Here is a 20,378-nt window from a genome sequence, read left to right as displayed (position 1 = left end):
CCTTTCAGTGAGTTGTAGAGAGTCATCAGGTCCCCCCTGAGGCTCCTTTCCTCCAGGCTAAACAACCCCACTGCCTCAGCCATTCTTCAAAGGGCTTGTGTTCCAGGCCCTTCACCAGCCTTGCTGCCCTCCTCTGAACGCATTCGAGCATCTCAGTGTCCTTCCTGAACTGAGGGGCGCAGAACTGGACACAGCATAATGGAAAGAACAGGTTAAGAAACATATACTAAAGAATACAGGAGTTTCCCATTGATGTGTATCAACTGACCAATCAGAGAAACTCTCTTACAACTTTAAACAACCTTTAGCAATTTCAGCAAGAAATTCTAGTTCCCTCACTTTGTGTTGCTGGAGGGGGATGCATATTTTGAACATTAGAATTCTAGGATGCTCTTCTTTGAGGCACCACTCAGCCAAGGAAACCTTTCAGCATGTATCACAAGTATAGTGCAAATCTGTTTTTCATTGACCTTTCATAATATCTTCTTTTTTCCTTTTATTTACCATTGATATAAACAGTAAATTTCTGTAATGTAAATAGCGATTGTCATTTTATTTCACTTTTCCAATTTCAGCATCTTCTTACTCTTAAAATTCCAGCAATGCTGTAATAATTTTTGCTGTTTCACGTTTAGCCCTGCATAAAATTGTACTGTCAACATACAAAGACTACTCCAGTCCCTTAGCCATAAACAGGATCTCTACAAGAGGATACACCTCATGTGACAGCACGGTTTACGAAACAAAACCAAGCTCAAGGACTAGAAGCACAAAATTTTCAAACAAGAAATTTGTTTTGTACCAAATTTGAAAATATTAATAAAATTACCTTGTCAGCTGGGATCCAGCTCCAATTACACCACCATTTAGTACTGCCATCCCTCCAGACTGCTTCCCTTAAGCAGCAGAGCCCTCAACTCAATTTTTAGCAGCAGTTAAGAAGAGGTTCTTTTAAAAATGTTGTGAATTTCAAAGCTTTGATTTTAAAATACTTCATGAACTTCTGATTCTTTCATTAAAACTGGCTTAAGGACATCAATTGCAGTATTTACATTTAGCATATTATGCTGGACTTCTAAACACTGACTAGTTTAATACCTAACAAATTACGTGGGTTTGTTGGATCAGACTATTTGCTTAAAGTGCAGAGGTAGCTTCACTTTCGGACGTTACCGAATTTATCCTTACCTTTCTGGGTAGTTCACCCCTTTTCCAGGTATGTTGGAAACAGGTATTGGTTTTAGTCCCCTACAGTTCCCTGTAGTTCAAAGTCGCCCTGTGAAGAAGAGGTCACCAGAAGTGGCTAAGGAATTTTAATCTCAATAAATTTCTGCGACTTTTCCAGCCAAGTATCGAGGCTTCACCCTGCACTCCGTTAACCATTAACCAGGCGCGGCCCTCTGTCAGCTTTATCAGCTGCTTTTTCAACACGGGAGAACCAGAAAACCTGAGGGCTCATCCAGCCGCAATTGACAGCCACTGCGAGAGGAGGGACGCGGGATGTCTCACTTACTTACGGCGCCTTGGTGAAAAATCCGACGAGACGTGGGATGGGGCGAGCCAGCAGCCCCGGCATGTCCTGCCTCTGCCGGACGTCCACGCAGCGATGTCCGGCGGGTCACACGAGTGGGACAATTCGGGAAGCCCAGAGGCCGGTGCTCCAGGGGCACTGCCGGGAGGGGAAACCCTCGTGTCCCCGCACCGGGACGCGCTGCTCTCGGCGGGGACGAGCGAGCGCTGGTGCGCCAGCGCTGCCATGTGCAGCAGCCTCGCCGCCGGAGCCACCCTGGCCGGGGCCGGGGTGTTCACAGCGGGGTCAGACCGGGCTGCGGCCGCCGCTCACACACCGGAGCCCCAGGCCCGGGGCAGCCCCGCGCCCTCTGCCGGCCCGGGCCGCGCCTGCGCCGCCCGGCGCTCCGCCTGCGGGGCTGCCGGCCCGGGGCGTGTCAGCGCTGGTTTGCGGCTTACTCCAGCACTTAGACTTGCCGGAACGGGAGACTAGAAATCAGCAAAATGGGGTTCCATCGTGCCCGGCTCCCGTTTGCCAGAGGCGGGCCGCAGCCCCTCCGGGCCCCTCCGGAACCCAGCTTCTGGCGCCCTCCAGGCTGGGCACCGCGTTTGAGCTCATCAATGCACAGAAATGCCGGTGGCCGTCAAGGCGATGGTGGCAGACTCCTCTGGTGGTGCCCAGAGTGAGGATGAGCAGCAATGGCCATAAACTAAAAGGCAAGTTCCAGCTCAACATAAAGAAGAACTTCTTCACTTTGAAGGTGGAAAAGGCTGCCCAGAGAGGTCGTGGAGTCTTCATGTCTGAAGATACTCAAAACCCACCTGGGCACGTTCGTCTGTAACCTGATCTAGGCGATTGCGCCATATGGCACGGGGGTTGGACTGGATGATCTCCAGAGATCCCTTCCAACCCAATCGCAAAAATTCCGTGCTTTACTCTTTCCATTCTCTCCCTGCCTGAACAGCAGTGGGTGGCTTGGGAGAGCCTCGGCAGCTCCCAATGTGCCTGGCCTGCCCACCCCAGCGCAGCACTCTCCCTCTGGCTCCACCACAGCTTTCAGCAGGAGAAATCACCTGGCTTGAGCAAGTGCACGCCCCTTTCTGTTCCCCAGATGTCAGTGGTGTAAGGAAAACCTGTGTTTTACGCAGAAGAACCCTTCAGAACACGTCCCTGTGCATCACTGAACAAAAATGCCCAGGGATACCCATTGACATGCAATTTATATTGTACTCATTTCTGACTTGAAAGGGAGTAGCACCTACTCTCTGTTTAATGCTTATTTTGGAGGACATCTCAAAAGTTCAGTCCCTGTCCCTTATGACCCAGTTTTGAGGCTGAATGAAACCAGACACTATTCTTGAGCAACTTCAGAGCCCTGATGGACTCAGCTGTGCTGTGGCAGCCCCCACACCTGCAGCAAACCCTGCCGGTGGCAGGGGAAGGTACAACAGGACAGGAAAGCTGTTGCTGACCCTGAAGGCATCGCTTCATGGGGTGGGGTGGGATGGTAGGAAGCAAATGCGGTACTTTCATGGCTGTTTTCACTAAGGGCAGCCTTAATTCATTCAAAAGGAGCTTCCACTTGACTGTAGAGCAGGTTTTCTTGGTCGTTCCTCAGGTCTTAACTGCTGCCTTTAGCTGGCTACCTTCTGTATGAGGCAGCCCTCATGTGGGCACATTACTGGATCAGATAAAAAGTATCTCTAGCCCTTGTCTTAGTAGTGGACATGCAGGGAAGATGTGCTGTCAAGTAATGATTCTTCCCCTGAAGACTGCTCCTGGCACTTGGTGACATATGACCAATGGACTTTTCAGAGAAAAAAGTTTTTGTAGTTATTATCCATCAACTGAGTTTTCTCTGACATGATGTCATAGAAGCCCTTTGTGAAGCCATGTGAACTTTTGCCACGTGCTACGTTTTGTGGTGGACAATACGAAAGATTGTATGAGCAGTTTATGAAGCAATACTTCTGGTTTTCCTGAAGTGGTCCTCTGAATACTGCAGGTGACTTATGTAACAAAAATTACCATAATTAAGTGTTTTGTTTCTGCTCAGCTGCCTATGTTTATCTATAAATCTATTATACTAGCTCACTGAACTGTTTTATTATATATTTGATCATTCCTCTGACCTTCAGGTTTGGTCTTCCATTTGTACTGCATCCTAAGTCTCCTTTTCTGCTATTATTGGAGTCCCTGCTCTCTTATACTTTTAGGGAGAGAGGATGCAATCACTCCCCAGGTACACATGCTTCTCTGAAGCACTGTTTTCTTAAGCAGGTCAAATGCTTGTTCCAGCAATTGATTTTAAGTATTTTGAGGCAAACTTTGTAAGCCTTCAATGACTTTCACCCTTATTCAGCCAGCTGTTTTCACAAACCTTTCTACCTAGTGAAAGAAAACAAATAAGTCTCCTATCCACCAATTCTATAATTACCAACTCACATTCTTTCATAACTCAATGTGTTGTGGAGTTACTTTTCAGCTCTAATCCTTGCAGCTTGGCCCATTTGTGTATTTGTTTTTGATTCTAAGAGTGCTACAGCAACCTTTTGAAAACTACGAGTTGGTAAGAGTGACAGAGCACATTATTATCATGCACAAACTCAGCAGCAAAGAGAAGTATTATGAAGGAAATCAAATAATGAAAATGTCTAAATAATTAAATTATTCAAAAATAGGATGTGTCTAGGGTTCTTTGTGGAGCAATGATACTGTACAATTTCAGGATTGTGCTCAACCATTTGCTTTAACCATCACTGTTCTTGGCAGAACCATACTACCATACTCCCACCTTCCTTTCTTCTAATGTCAGTTGGACAAGCTGTTTTGGAGAATGGGCAGGTTGTAGAGTACACCAATTCCACTGCTGTTTCTCTCCTTGGTAATGCAAGATGCCAGTCCTAACACCTCTGGAGAATGTGTTCCAAAGGGCAAATATGATGGGAGTCTCTATGTAGAAGTGTCTTCACAAGTTTGAGGGAAGAGGATGGGAAACTGAGGGAGTGGTGTGCAGCACTCAGGGCATCAGAGCACTGTCTTCTCTGTGTTCCTAGTCACACCCAAACCACCCCTTGGACAATACTGCCCAAGAGTAATTGTTTTCCCCCTTCCACTTCCCTCCCTGTCTCTCTTCTGAGCTCTGAGGAGTTGTACCTCTGAGCACAGCCAAGATGAGCTTCAGGGCCCATAAAGCCAGGCTGTAGTTTTGCTCAGGGCCAGCAGCTGTTTGTAATTGCACCTTCCTATTCCCCAACTGTGGCACCAGGATCTTGCAGCCAAGGGATGGAAAACACCTGATTATAGAAAAGCATAACAAACCTGGGCAGCCAACAAGAGTTGTAAGACCCTGTTAATCACAGATCAGTGTCCTGTATGAACCTGCATTTCTTGCTAAAACATCTGCTGGTATCTGTGCCAAATGACGAGCAATTAGAGCAGTATTGTCTTTGGGCAATTAGAGCTAATTGTATTTGTTTGCAATGTGTGTTACACAAACTAATTCATTTTCTAGTGTCAGATGTGCTTAATTACAATATCTAATGAAAATCATATAGGCCTTGGACATCGTTGTGGTTATGTTGGATTTTCAAATACTAATTTAATTGTATTTCAAGTTAAGGAGAAGAAGACTTAAGATTTAGGATGCAGAACCCAAATGAAGGCAGAATGGATATTTCAGAGGAATGTATCTTTTCTTTCAACCTGCTAACACTGTTACTGCAGTTTCCAAGATGTCAGAAAATTAATTCTGAGACACAAAGCAGTCTACAGACTGGACATTGACAAACCAGATTAAAGCATTACTAAATTAGCAATAACAAAGACCAAAAGTTCAACTTGGAGGGAAATGGCTCATCTGGTGATGTTTTTCTTATCTGGTTTTGCAGGTACAGACTAAGGCAACAATTTAGTGTTAAAGGAATCCTAATTTAAGGGTTCTTTGTATCAGGATGAAAGTCCTGCAGCCGCATGCTATAAAACACGAGTCTGATAGGAATTTTTTATAGTCCCAAATGCATTTAAGCTGTTTTGCCTGGTGAACTTCACGCTAGAATTCTTAATGTGCAATCAGATGTCTGATCATGTCTGTTGTTCTGCAACTAATGAAAAGAAGCACAAACCTATCAGGCAAGTGATTCAAATCTGTACCACAGACCCACTTCTGGTCCAGACTAATTTTGTACTGCTCATGTTCTCATAGCCCAAGTACCCACTGCTAATGCCAAGGGCCAGATTTCACAGGTATCATTTTGCATCTGCCACAGAGGTGGACAGTTTGGACAAACATGCTGACAACACTACCTTGCCACGGGGCAGGCTTACTGAGATCTTCTTACCAGGTTGCTTTTTTTTAATACCATCTTCTTGTCTGTTCCAAATGCAATATATACAATAAAGCAAGGTGGGGTTTTGGTTTTGATTTTTATTGTTTGTATTTTTAACCAGGTTTCTGTAGAATTATTGTCTGTGACTTTTAATGATCATAGTGGGAGTCAGTTTCAATGTTAGTATGGCCTCCTTTAGCCAAGCAGGAAATAAACATCCTCAAACCTTTCCTAAGCAAGCAGTCCCCTTTGTTAACTTAGTGAAAAAAGTAAGTTACTTTCCGCAGGATAGTCACTTTAACATGCATGCCCAGATAGAAAAAAAAACTTGCAGAATATCAAAATCCAAAGTACTCTGCCTCTATGTGCTGATGAATGAATTTTATCATGCTAACATATTAATTAATTCATGATGTTGTGCAATATGGAGATATCACATGGAGATATAGCATGCAGAAGCCAGAGTGGAATACATTTGATGGCTTCTATGGATTTACAAGGAGGAAACAGGAAAGGATTGTCCAAAAATATAAAAGTGAAATATTCCCAACCTTCTGTTTTTTTATCTGCCAGAAGAATCACCAGTCCCTCCACCCCACTCTTCCACCCTCCTGGATTTTTTAAGTAAAGATGTGTTTTGTGCAGATGGTGCTTTTCCACACAAATTCTGATAGACCACTCAAATACAAGGACTACAGGCGTATTATTATTTACAGGGGTAACTAATTACTTTCTGGAAGTACTATTGAGAAGTTTTCTGATCCAAGAGCTATCAGGCCAATAAAGTGTTTTATGCAGGGTGTGCATTTGCAATGAGTTACAACTTTATGACCTGAAAGTTGGTCATAGTATGTTGTTCTGATATGTTCCCAAATGAATACTGTAAATATCATAACAGAATATCCCCAGTAATTTTTCTTCAACAAAAGGAGTGAATAAGTTCTTTGCTAAATAAAATGCAGTCTATCCTAATAGGAATCTTAAAGACGGAACAGTCAGAAGAAAGGTATCTTTTAGATTGTGTTCTCCTCTTCACATTTCCTAAAAGCTGTTTAACATGACCTACCCAATGAAACTGAATTAAGGCAAGAGATACACAGTGCAGTGATATATCCAAAGGACGACATTCATTCAAATATAAAATGAATAGCATTGTATTAACGTTTATTTCTAATTACAAGAAACAGAATATCAGTCCCTTATTTGTACAAAAATACCTGAAAGATTACAATTAGGTTCACAAGCCAAAAAGCTATTTACAGTATGAAGCAAAGCATATTGAATAAAGGTTTTGTCTCTTAAGTTAATACCTTTTGCATTCCCTGAAACTTTAAACTTTATTCCATTTTACAGTCACTAAATCTTGCATTGTGACAATATAATTTACGATAAGCAAGTCTTGCCACTGGAAAGGTGCATTGATTGGTCAAACTGTCAGGTATTTAGTGCAGAAAAGATAAGACAAAACATCTAAACTGAGGCACGTGTTTCTTCAAGATTAATTAACAAATAAAAAGGTTTTTGTACTTTAACACCTATCGTAACATAACTTAACTAGTAACCTCATTACCAAAATGGTTTGGCATTTTCCTTCTCAACATATTCAAGATTGCTACATGAAGTATTTATTTAGAAAATAAAATCACAGGCAAAAAGATAAAAATTCAACAGGCTCCAAAACAACCCTGAGCATCCCCTTTACATTCATGTCATTTAAATACAAAAATAAGAGTCAAATGTCCTTCAGTCCTTGGTATTCTGAGCTGGCAGCCAGCTGAATCTGTTGGAAAACTAAGGTGGCATTGACTGTTTTCCAGCAGAAAGAAGACAAAGCAGTGATCTGCTTAAGTAAGATTGTTGCCACTTTGAAGGTGGTCACTTTCTCAAAACAGCTCACTTTAGCTGGGAAGAGTACAAAATACTAAGTCAACCATCTACATACAAAAATCATGGTTCATAGTCAAACTTTTATTTTCAATTTAAATAAGATGCAAAGTTTTTTTTTTTATATAAATATGAAACACTGCAAATACTATCTGCCTACTGGGAAAAATGCATGGTTGTCACTAAGCTATGTAAACAGAAAAACTTAAAACTACAGCATAAATGGTCTTATTAAACTGGTAATGTAGTCAATACAAGTATCTTTTTTCTCCTAATAGGGGCCAAATAGAAGCATGCAAAGTGAAGTCAGACTTAAGTTAGCTTAATTTCAAGGTTTTAAAATACATTGTCTAGAAAGTAGGAACACTCATTTCACTATGTACAATTAAAAAAAGCAAAACAAAACAAAACAAAAACAGCTTCTACTAAAAACAAAATCAAGTTTCTTCATTTTTAGTATCTAGACATTAAATGGAAAAAAATACTAAATGTGTTCTGTAAACTAAAATACAGTGTTTCTATACCATTGACATAGTTTAAGCTGATATGGACGACTCAGGCAGGTTATGGTTTGTCTTAAGCTATTCTTAACACTACATGAAGACCTAAAAGTGTAGGACTGGTTTTCCTTCTTTACCCTTTCAGATGGCTAAAATTTCAAACCCAGTGGCAAATATTAAGGATTACCTAGCCTGTGTAAATAATTTATCATTTAACAAATGCTCCGTTCTGCACTACACTCTGCAAGTTCCCAGGGTGGAATACTTCTCACTGTGACTAATGGCACCAAGCACCAGGAAGTTATTTCAGTTCAGACAGTTGCTGAATGAATGGTTGGTTGCAACTGCAGGATCAAGGTGGGACTTGTCTGACTTTAATACTGATTTATCATCAGAAAGAGTTATGGAGTAAACATTAAAGAATTCATTTAAACATTAACAATAAAGTAGTTCTGATGACAAACCAGCACCAGAGCAAGATACATGCTTGTCTGCCACAGGTACTGGTGTGCACTAGCACACATGACACAGGGATCACCAGTTACCTCAACGGATGATATTGCCAGCAGTTACTTCACAATTAAATCTGTTTCTATTCCCAGCATGTTCCTTCTCACCATGTAAACTTTCATGGCCCTACAAGAAGCAGAAGGGGTTCAGTTCTTCTTGTGCCCTATCCCCAGGAGAGCGTTGTGTCACTGTAGCTTTACTCTATTGAAAGAGCTCTTTGAAACAGTCTGAAAATTCAAGGAGCTATAAAGCTAAAAACACTGGTTTTTAGATTTTTTTTTTTTTATTTTGTCATACTACGACTACCTGCAGAAGAATCTTCTCACAAAAAATGGTGGTTTCAAATACAAGTGTAGTTATTCAGTCCTACTCTATTTAGTAACAGTAAGTTTCCTCAGGAAAACAGTCAAAAGGCTGTAAAAAACAAACCACCACTCCAACAATAAAAATTTGTGCATAGAATCTAATACAGTCTCTGCATGACTGGATGCCACTAATATGCCATCAACACACTACAGCCATAATGCTACAAGTCAACAGTTTTAAAAGTACGTATATTGGTGGTATGTTCTTTTAGAATTGTATCCTCATTGCTTCTTCAAAGACATCGGCAGATCATTGAACCTCAGGTCTCCAGAGAAGTACTGAGACATACGTGCACACACACACACAAACTTCTTGATTTTCTTCTAGATCCTTTTAGACTGAAGCATTCCATACATTTTAGGGTGTAGATTAATACCCAACTCCTGCATGAATTTTAAAAGCCACATCAGCTCCTAATATAGGCTGCATACAATATCCGAAACAAAGTAGGAGTGCAAAAAAAGTGATCAATACAAAAAGTAAACACACTAGTCTTAATTGTCAAGATTATTCCAGGGCAAGAGTTCTTTTCAAAGATTTCTCTTCACACTTGTTCCTGTTAAGTGGCCCAGCCAAGATAGTTTCCAGTTTTGTTTCAAATTTACTCATTGTTTTACAGACCCTCCCCCCATTTTTGGGATGCTGGGACACTCAGCAGCAATCACTCTTAGGTGTTAGACAAACCAGCAATCTTGGTCTGTTGGCACCTGTCGAATCCATCCCTTTCAGAGTCCCAAGGTGCATAATATTTATTTTTTTAACCAACTTACAAATCTGCCAATTCCCCAGTGTCAACGTTCTCTTACATTTACTCTTCTAACAAATCCAGTCTTCAGCAAGAGTCAGATTTGAGGTCATAAGGCCACTCGGATGCAGTGGTGTTTGAGTTTGCAGGGCAAGACTCCTTTGTTTAGTTGATAGAATTCAACAAGCTGAATTAGATCACTGAATTTGGTGTTCCCATCATCCAGACTGAAAAATATCTGTCCATCATCTTCACACTAGGAAAACAAAACATCCTTTTCAAGTTAGGCTGCACATGAAGAGATACACAAGTGGAAAAACTTAGAGAGTACCACTATGTGTGAGATAAATAAATTATGAGCACTCAGTTGGCACTTGATTGCATAAACAACCCAGTGCCTGCAGTTCTTTATGAAACCATGCACAGGGCTAGAAAAAACATACCTTAACCCAACTTGCAACATTTTGCTTATGAAAGTGAAAACTTGTGGGCACACTAATTGAAAGTTGCACAGACAGCACTGGCATTCATTAAATAAAAGAAAAATACCCCAAAAGGAATTGTTAAATGTTTGTAAAATTGGCTAGCTAAACAACGGAAGAGGGTTTGGAACAATAAAATGTCTACATAATCTAAAATTTTTCATGCTTTTTTGGATCAAGATAAAAATCAAATTGTTTTCCAACATCTCAGTGTAATGTTATTTGAAGCTCAACATTATTGGATAACTTTCAGAATAAAACCTTTTAAAGTTTCCCAGCGTTATTCTGTTTGCTTAATTTAGAAGGGAGACAACAGTTGCTGTTGTCTCTGATAGTCACAGAGAACAAGTTCTGTGCATTACACAGACTTGTGTAATGTAGTGACTTACACTAGTTTTCCAGAAATGTTAACCAATAATTTTAATCAGACATTTGACTGATTAAAGACTATTCTAAAGAATATTCGGTTATATATTTGCTAATGGAAACATCCTTGTTAGTTACATCAGTAATTAATAACAGATCTCCTCAGATGTTGGCAAAAGCTTAATGGTTTAAAATTTTGGGGATTTTTATAAGTATCAGAAATAATCTACTTACCGGCAAGATTTGAAAATGCTTTATTTTTTGATGATGGCATAACGTAAGTACAAATGCCTTTGGATTGCTTTGGCTGTCCCGGAGAAGAAATAATCTAGGAGAGAACATTTTTAAGAACAAAATTAATACCTCCATCTGTTTGTTCTTAAATAATCAGAAATACTAAGCAATATTGTGCCGCTGCAGAGCTCTTCTTTAGTGGCATTAAGAGGTGGTTCTGTAACTGGCAATTTGCTTTCTATTATTATACCATGACTGCAACATTAACAGACAAAGAAATATGAAATGCAAGATACACAATGGTAGTTCTTCCCCTAAGAATGTACCTATTTTTTAAAGGTTCCCTCTAACTCAGCTTTCCATTAATTATATATGCTCTCATGAAGAAAATGTTATCATTTAATTCTAGAGAAAATCTGAATTTCTGTAGATGGGAAAGTAATATATGGGAATCTATTCCCACTACAATGACTTTTCACAGAAATCCAGTGTCAGCAAAATTATGTGTAGGTTAAATGGCTGCAATTGCACAGAAACAGCTCAATACTTTCTTAAAATTATTTACCAGTTAAGTAGCTTCCAAATTATCAAGATGGGGAAAACACACAATGATTTTTCCTCTAGAACAGTCACAGTATTTTCCCCTCAGTATGTGGAAAAAAAAATGTACATTAGGTGTACAGCTACCAATATACACCAGGTAGCTGTCACTTTTAAGTTAACCTACAAACTGAAGTCCTATCCCAAATGGACTTTATTTAACATCCATACTGGGAAGAGGAGAAAAAAAGCTAGATAAAAAACCCTGTGTTTCCTCCTCTTGATATTTATGAACTATGGAAGCAGATTCTCTCCATGCCACAGGAGAAAATAATATATCTATGGCAGAACATTTACAGCACTAAGCACAAGTGGATTTGAGAGATGGCTGAGCACAGGACTGGGGCAGGCCTCTTAATTGCTGACCACTAAGCAAGGAACACACTTTTCTCCAAGGTGCACTTGAAAGAACTGCTTCTAGTCTTAAGAACCCAAAAGAATTCACTCCAGCTCCTCAGAACTGATTGAGAAATGTCAGTACCAGAAAAATGCACCATCATAACCAGAGTGAGTTCAGTATTCAGAGACAGGCATGTCTTGCCACTCTCAGAAACCATGTATGGTTTTGAACATTCCATTGTAATCCTAGAAAGACTAAATGTGTGGAAAAGGGAGAAAAGCCTTTATAAATTAGGATCCATGTGAGGGAGAAAGGCCATGCCTGCCCTGTGGTTGCTGCAGTTCATGCAGGTATCTCTCAATTATTTTCCATCTAGCTGTTTCATATCTCGCATGATATTGTAAGCTGGTGGCATAAAGCAAAGGTCTGCACAACTGATGGTGCAACTGTTTTTTCAACCTCTGGCAGCTGCCACACAAACAATAACTACAAAAAGAGATGCACCCTCAGCAAGAACTTTCAGTGATATCCAAGACAGCAGCATCAGTTGCTTGTATTTGTTGACCCTCTTCCAAAAACCATCAGGAGACTGTTAACTTTCTACCTACTTTTGTTTAAGAACACACAGAGCAGGAAAACATAGGTAAGAGTTTTCCACCATGAAAATCATGATCCTTAGATCTCAGAGCACATAGGTAACCTGGTTCTTTTGTCACTGCTGGTGGACCTTACTATGGCCAAATTAACCAATTTTTACATTCCACAGTTTACATTAATCAGTAAGCTGATTAGGCACAAATTTAACACAGCATCAAGCACATTAACACATTTATGAAGGATAAATCAAGAAGGATGGGCCACCAGATTCCTAAGGCAACAAGACAAAATGAGCCCAAGATTATAACATGAGAAAACTAGAAACTCGAAAAGTCGACAGCTCTCCTTTGCTTTCTCAGCTTCTCCTTTCTGTTGAACCTGCTTAGCTAAAACTCCCTGTCTAGCCTTAGACTAGACAAAAACCCCCCAAAAATAAGCAAACACTGCTTGATGAATATACATATATATGCACTACCAATTTCTACTTCGCTGATGTATTTTAGTCTTCAGAAAGATTAGTGTTGCTTCTGAATCAGAAAATACTGAAGAAAGGTTTGAACTTCACTGTCTCCTGTGAAGCCAACATGGATGTTTCTACCTTAACCTTGAGAGTAATGAAGACAGTGAACCAAAGGCAACCATGATTTTCCCATCCTACAAGTCAACAATGCTGAATGCAGTTCAAGCAATTTCCCTTCAATAACCATAATGCTGTATAAATAAGGAAAACAGAGATGCTCAGAAAATACTTAAATCTTGACCACAGACATATAAGAGAGTGCTGGAACAGGTACTTCTATTCCTTTGCTCTAGAACAGAAATAGTGAGCAAGCACCATTAGCTGCTCTGATTCATGCAGAAGAGCACGGATGGCTGATTATAAATTTGTTGGCAAATGGTTAGGTACAGCTTTGCCTGAAAAATATAGCTTCAACGCATATTAAAAGAATTAACTGTTTTTGAATTCTAACATTGCCTAAAACTTGACTACTTCTGTTGGAAAAAAAGAAAAAATTAAGTGTATTTTAAGATTTTACTTTTCAAATTAAAAGTTAGGATCCACTCCTATAAGCACACACTCTGACTTTTTGGAATCCAGGCAGGTTAAAATGGAACTACTCAGTGATCAGGTTACTCAGAAGTGCTCAGAAATCTGTAAACTATTACAGCATAAGTTGTGCTCTCATTTGTAAAGCTCACTGTCAGATCATAAATACTGAGCAACAAGAATACCTACCCATCTACAAGCCCTTGTTGCTTAATAATCCTGTGAGACTCTTCTCTAGAGATTCTGCCATGAAACCAGTGCTGTGTCCTATGAATAACTGGAGGTGAGAGGAAAAAGAGGGAGAGGATGGTTAAAATCAGTTACATAAGCAACCATTTTTTCCACATACTAATTATTTAAACATTTTAAAAGTGGGTATAGTTCTCTTACAGAATAGAAAATATCTTCCATCAACATATATAAAAAAATGCATCTACTTAATATACCATGCAGAGAGGCATCATATCTCCATGTATTTTCCGATTTGGAGATATACAATTAGGTAAACAAGAGAAGTCTCTTATAATACTCCCTTCTCTTAGCTTATTGAGCATACAGGGACTAACATTCCTTAGAACTCAATGTATAAGCTAATGAGTTAGAAACAAGTCCCTCTAAATCTCAAATAAAGAAATGCACTTTACATAGTGCTTTCAAGAGCCAAGTTAGCCCCCAATCTTTTTGTCTTTATTTTTTTGTTCTTCAAATGGTATTTTAAAATTCTGTTAACAGAATAGCAAGAGAAAATAGCTGTGTTTCGTCCACAAAGGTTAGGATATTAATATGAAATTTCTTCTTGTTTTAATAAATTTACAGTCTCAAAGAAATTTTGAGGACTTGCATATTTTACATTTTTCAGTTATTATGGAAAAAAATTCTATTTTGAAAACTCTCATTTCTACTCTTTAATAAAAGATCACTCATTGACTTTCCTTGTCCAAAATGCCAAATTACCTGCTGGATTTTTTTAAACAGAAATATTTATGGAGTGTCTATTTTTACAAAATACAAGTTTCAAAAGACTAGTCCTAGAGAAAAGCTTGAGTGGGCCATTGAATGAAAACAAGTCCCTTCTGCAGTGTCTGTATGGTGGGCATATTAATGACACAGGAACTACTGAAAAGGATTGTATTTGACATCAAGGCATTCATACTACATGACTGCACTCTGTGTCTGTATGAAATGTACTTTTTTTTTACCCATGGAGACCTCTGATACTATGGTTACAAACCATCAGAATTTACCTGTACTCAGTGTGGAAGGATGGAGTGGACTTTGGCTACCCAAGATGTTCATTCTTGTGCTACGTTTCTATAGAGAAAATGAATTACCGTTAAATCCACACTAACGTCTCAGGAGAAGAGAATTAGTGCACATGCAATATAGATTAAATTTACAGGAAACTGGGGGCTGGGCAGATTTAATGCAAGGATGAGAAAAAGAAATGCAACTTTGAAGGGGGCTAATCTACAAGCAGCAGCTCATTTCAGTTGGCTTAAAACACAAGCCAGATGTTAATGATGAAAGCTCAGTATCTTTAAAAAAAAAAAGGAAAAAAAAAGACAGAAAAAAGAAAAAATAAAAGACTGATATGTTTCTGCTCAGGCAAAACACCAGGCACTCAAGTAAATCAAGCAGTATTTCCCTCCCGTACATAAAGCACCAGCTAATGCTTCAGTAATGACTCCTTTTCCCTAAAAGACGAGCATGTGGGAAAACTTGTACTGCAGCTGTCTGTCCACAAGACACTATAAACAAGTTACATCAGTTTTCATTGCAAGAGGTCCTGCCTCTTGTATATTCTGCAATTAAACTTACTGGGAGCAAGCCATTAGTCAGAGCCCCAGCCTCTTCCATGTGGGGAAGCATTTAATTTGACATATTCCTCCTCAGAGACTGGTTTTGCAAACTGGCAGTAAAGTTCTGGTGGGTCTGCTTTCCCCCTCAACTTTCCTCTGGACACTAGGGGGACAGAGAAGCAGTGGTAGAAGGTTGTTGTGAATGTGACAGTTTTGCTAAAGATGGATATTGACTTTCAGATCTGCATGCTTGCAGTGTGATTGCTTCAGGTCGGAGCTAAGCTATACTGTGACCAGCACTGCACTAACATCATAGCACACTCTGTGTTTTGGCTCTCAACAGACACTTACTGATTGCAAAAATAGAAAAGAAGAGAAGATAGCTACCCTCCAAGCATGTCCTTCTTCCAAGGCAGCACTCTGTGCTTCAGCAGGATTTTCAATAACTCTTCCTATTTGCCCCGAAAAATCCATTGCTACTAGTGAGTTTTCAGATACACTTCTCTGAAAAGGAATTTTCACTTATTTCAAAAAACAGGGAAAGGAAAAACCAGCTTGAAAGTTTCACTTCAAACTGTTTTGGTTTCAGAAGACTGTCCAAAGTCCTCCTTCAACAGCACAGAAAATACATCTTATTTTTTTCTCCTTTCAAAAGATCCACAGACACAAAAATAGATGTTTTTTCGACTGCAGGGGAGGGAGACAATTCAAAGGCTCAGAATAAAATCTGTTTGCTCAAGTTGCCCACTTGCCCTATTACTATATTTCAATCATTTTCAGGGCCAGTTGGGATCCAAATATAGGCTCTTCCCTTTTAGGTAGTTAACAGTCAGCTCTTGGTCCAACATATTTTAGGAAATCTACGTGTTAGTTTTGCCAGACCTAAGCTGGCTTCTGCAGAGACAGCCAGATGTCTCTCTGCGCCGTACATCTCAGAGTGTGACGTAGCCAAGATTTTTCAATCATGTGGATCATGTAAGCCTAAGATAATGGAGAGCCAACCACGGAAGCTGTACTCATGCAAAACATGAACTTTACACTGATTTGCTACACAATGATGAATTTACATTTCTTAGTGTAAAATTTTCCACTTTTAAAATGCAAAAGCAGATGTATCTTTTCCAGCATCATACATCAGTGAGGTAAAGTTCATCACTTACTACTGGAGTGGCAAAGTGTGGAAGCATGGCTTTTCGCTGCTGGGGAATTCTGTAATTCTGATACAGTAGCATTCCATACTGCCAACAGAAACACAAGGACATTATTATTCAAATATATACCCTATGAGAAAAACTGTAGTGATTTCTTAATACCACTTTTACACTAGACCAAGGTCTCAAAGCCATTTGTATTGAGTAATAGTGATTGGCAGGTGGTAAAGAGTAAATATGCACAAAAAGTTTTATTTAAAAAATACAAATTTGAGTGATATACACAGGTTATTTTTGCCAGTCTCAGCCACCACCATGTTTTCTTGTAGAACACAAGCTTTCAGTTGAGATCAGAACACACATATTAATTCCCTTCTTTTTACCCTCTAGAACTTAAAAAAATTATGCACAAGACATTCAAACTCAGTTTTCATAATGATAAAAAATAAGGACCTTTCTAATTAGCTAGCTCTTTCGATAAATTTCACTCTCATTTGGTACTTTTCTCATCCTTAAAAAAATAAGGTGATTGAATTCCAGTGATGCCTTTGGTTGAACATGATGAATTTTAGCAACACTTGTAGCTAGGATGGTAGGTAAACACCTACTCAGTGCCTTCCCTAAAGGCACAGTGCTGAAGGAGAGCAACATTGCTTACTGAATGTTCTAACTGAAACAATTCATACAATTTCCAAACAGGATAATACAGGACTGTGGAAAGCTAAATGAGATGGTGAATAAAAAGGAGCGTTACGGACACAGCCTTGGGGAAAGCTTTGATTTTCACTGACCTTTAGTCATCTTTTGGTGTGTCTTAAAAACAAAGTAATTTTTTTTTTCTGTACACAGGATGTAGTAAGGTAGAGAGAAAAGCACAGCAGTTTTCAAAGCAGAAAAAGACTGAGAACCAAAACAAAATTTATGCACATTTTCCTATGAAGATCAGGAAGTTCTCTCCTTCAAAGGGCACCAAATAATCAGCTTTCTCCTCAGTTCCCTCCATACTGATTTTGTTTCAAAAAGCAGTGAAGCCCCCTATTGTATTATCAAGAAATTTCATAGTGTGCTGTCAGATATGAGTAACTTTCACCCAGATATAGGGCTACTTATTTTGTTACTTCTTCTAATAGAACCTTTAAAAAAATGGGGAAAAAAAAATTGCTAAAGGAATGCTGTTCTGGTAAGAGAACCACTTACCCTTATGAAAACATTTTATTTTTCTTTATGATAACTTGAAAATAACTTGTTAAGCAGGTTTTCTGATCCATTCACATATCTCAAATTTGGATCCAAAACTAAAACTATACTTGATTAATATGTGAAACAATAGATCTCAGTCCCATGCCTAAATTCTTAAGTGTGACAGGTCTGCTTGGCATTTTGCTCTTATCCATATTGTTTTGGAGCAGATGATATTTAAGAACATGTAGGTAATTTCTCATTAACAAAATAACAACTGTCACTTGTTAGAACAATCTAGGTGTAGCTTTGCAAAAGTAGAAGAGATTAGCTACCTTGAGGAGTCGAAAGGCAGTCATCCAGCACGTCCTGCTTTGCTCATCTTCAGCACACAACAACCTCAGTTCCTTAGTTTCATTTCTCACTCTGTTTGGCTTTAAAGTATTACAGAGAAGTCAGATACATTCATTAGAAAACCGGTAACACTGTAAGCTTAGAATCACTGTAAGCAGGGTAGTCAGGAACAGTATTAGTCTAAAGAACGAGCCAGAAAAAGCTCCCACCACACTGAATTTAAAGCTCAGGAGAGGCTGAGCATGCCTTGAAGGAAATCCCTTTCTCAGCTGGGTCTAACAAGACCAAATGTTGGTGCCTCCTGACTTTCAGAAGCTGGGGTCATTGATCCTTGTATGTACCCTCCAACTCAGAGTATTCTGTGATTCTGTGGTTTGAAATAACCTGCAGTCCTAGCAGTTTACAGGAACAAGGTACTCAGGACATGCTAGAACCAGATCCGGGCACTTAGTTTTGTTGAGTTTGATAGTTGGAGGGGTTTTTGGGGGGATTTTTTTGTTGTTGCTGTTGGTTTGGTTTGGTGTTTTTTTGTTTTGTTTTCAAATCTGTGAGAAGTTTTATAAATCCCATTTTGAAATGAAGGATGAAAGTTTCCATAACTCAGGGTAACTGAAAATTTGCTTCCATCAGTTCACGATGTGTCCTGCAGCCAGTTTCTTTGATGTAAACTCTTGCTGTCTAGCTCTGGAATGGCTGCTAGGAAGAAGACTACTTTACTACAGTCATAAAACCATTTCCTGGCCTTATCTTCTTCTCAGAAAATTAGACTTTTCAAACCTTTGAAATACTTTCCAAATGAATCTTTCAGCACAACTGTTTAAAAAAATCTTCAAAGGCAAATAGTTATTCTTACATTAATTTTTCTAAGACAGTCTCCCTCTTTAAATAAAGGCAAACTTCTGGCCCACAATGATAAAATTGCACTCCATCAGAGATCGATCCTTTGCTGCTATATAGTTTTGGTGCTAACTGTCCACAGAAACTTTCCTGTTTGATTAGAGAACTTGGAAAAAGCTTTCATCTGTGAGGTGATCCAAGGCCATCTCACAAGCACACCATGCTTCAGCTCTGAGCTCCTCTTGCACAAAAATTTCCCAAACTAAAGGAGCACCAGATAAAGTGTTAAAGTGTCACAAAAAATGATGACAAGATTCACAGGACATGCCTGCCAAACGAAAGATGTTAAAGATCAAGTCTTTGTGACAGAAAAGGCTTTCAGAGTTTTACATACAAATGCCATTTAGCTGGGGGGTTGGGGTGACTCTGAGCTACCAACGCCGTCTGGAACTTTGGAAGAACTCAGTGAGAACATTTACCTTTATACAAAATCCATACTCTGCAGGGGCATTGTACAACTTCTTGCCTGCTATCAATGAGAAAATATTGCTGTCTTCTAGGTCAGCCAACAATTGCAAATGTCTTGGTTCCTGGGGAAATAACATGATTTAGCACAGGTAAGTGAAAGGTTTTAGAAGATGTGCAAGCTCTGCAGTCTCTCAAGCTCAGCCTCCAACAGAGGGCAGTGCATGAACACTGCTCCTCTCCCCGGCAGCCTCAGATGGCCAAGGCACACACCCCTTAGATACCAGCCTACCAGCAGAAAATGCTTGATACAGGAAGCTCACAAAATACTTATGCAAACCCATCACACTAAAAATGGCCTGGCCTATTACATTGGTCCAAAGAAATCTGAAGGTTAACACAACTTTAGTGGCCACAATGCCTGGCTGGTTTGTTTTTATTTTATAACAAAAGTGTATGGCTGTGTTCATGCATTGAGAGCCCAGGACTCGACTGTCACTTGATCATGCCTTACTTATCTTTTTCTGTGGAACAAGAAAAGGAAACACTGTGTGGAGATTTTAAAATAACATATTTTAAAAATACCCATTGTAAAAGCAGAAAATGGTTTCACATGCTAGGACTGTGCAACTTCTTTTTTAATCTTACCTTTGAAGTTCCTTTTGTAGAACAATAAAGTCCTGATCTCCTCAAACACATAAACAGTTTCTTCCATGATTTCCTACCCAGCTCTTTCACATGCAAGAAACCTTGAATTTCAGGGCAGCTACTGGAGTTTAAAAAGTTCTGTTGGAGAGGAAAATGTAGATAAACAGTGTATCCTATGGATGAATTGTAAAATTGTCACTGTGTTTGCAGAACGGAGAAGAAAATGGCAAATTGCTTTGCTGACTTGAGGTGCAGTTTCACACTAGGCTTAAACTGACCTAATGTTTAATCTGATTTACAATCAAAACATATATTCCTGCTCCTCCATTGTGTTTACCTGGCCATCTCCTCCTGCAACTGACACCTTCCTATTCTCTGTGTCAAGACTTAAATCTCAAAAAAGCTACTGCTTCTCTGTATTCCCATTCGTCTTGC

General features: G+C 39.5%; 2 protein-coding genes across 6 annotated transcripts in view; both read right to left on the bottom strand.

Moving 5' to 3' along the window:
- The window catches only part of DDC (dopa decarboxylase), a 90,993-nt gene extending 89,125 nt beyond the window's left edge, over nucleotides 1-1,868 (bottom strand). Inside the window, exon 1 of one of the 3 annotated variants that reach the window (XM_021546915.2) lies at nucleotides 1,514-1,868. The gene's annotated coding sequence lies outside the window, so the exon portion shown is untranslated. Of the gene's footprint in view, nucleotides 1-829; nucleotides 907-1,188; nucleotides 1,430-1,513 lie in introns of those variants that run through there. The other 2 variants (XM_021546913.2, XM_021546914.1) reach the window with 2 other exon arrangements.
- Nucleotides 1,869-6,985: 5,117 nt separating this feature from the next.
- GRB10 (growth factor receptor bound protein 10) overlaps nucleotides 6,986-20,378 on the bottom strand; it is a 144,131-nt gene continuing 130,738 nt past the window's right edge. For 2 of the 3 annotated variants that reach the window (XM_021546879.3, XM_021546880.3), the window contains exons 9-17: nucleotides 19,944-20,081; nucleotides 19,310-19,420; nucleotides 17,975-18,073; nucleotides 16,470-16,547; nucleotides 15,697-15,813; nucleotides 14,755-14,821; nucleotides 13,700-13,787; nucleotides 10,926-11,019; nucleotides 6,986-10,099 (exon numbers count right to left, since the gene is read on the bottom strand). In XM_021546879.3, coding sequence (XP_021402554.1) covers nucleotides 9,953-10,099; nucleotides 10,926-11,019; nucleotides 13,700-13,787; nucleotides 14,755-14,821; nucleotides 15,697-15,813; nucleotides 16,470-16,547; nucleotides 17,975-18,073; nucleotides 19,310-19,420; nucleotides 19,944-20,081 — 939 coding nt within the window. In that variant the 3' untranslated portion in view covers nucleotides 6,986-9,952. The remainder of the gene's footprint in view (nucleotides 10,100-10,925; nucleotides 11,020-13,699; nucleotides 13,788-14,754; nucleotides 14,822-15,696; nucleotides 15,814-16,469; nucleotides 16,548-17,974; nucleotides 18,074-19,309; nucleotides 19,421-19,943; nucleotides 20,082-20,378) is intronic. The other variant, XM_021546881.3, reaches the window with a different exon arrangement.

The sequence above is a fragment of the Lonchura striata genome, chromosome 1 (genome assembly GCF_046129695.1).
Source record: "Lonchura striata isolate bLonStr1 chromosome 1, bLonStr1.mat, whole genome shotgun sequence".
Classification (NCBI taxonomy): Eukaryota; Metazoa; Chordata; class Aves; order Passeriformes; family Estrildidae; genus Lonchura; species Lonchura striata.
This window is presented reverse-complemented; position numbering and strand designations above follow the sequence as displayed.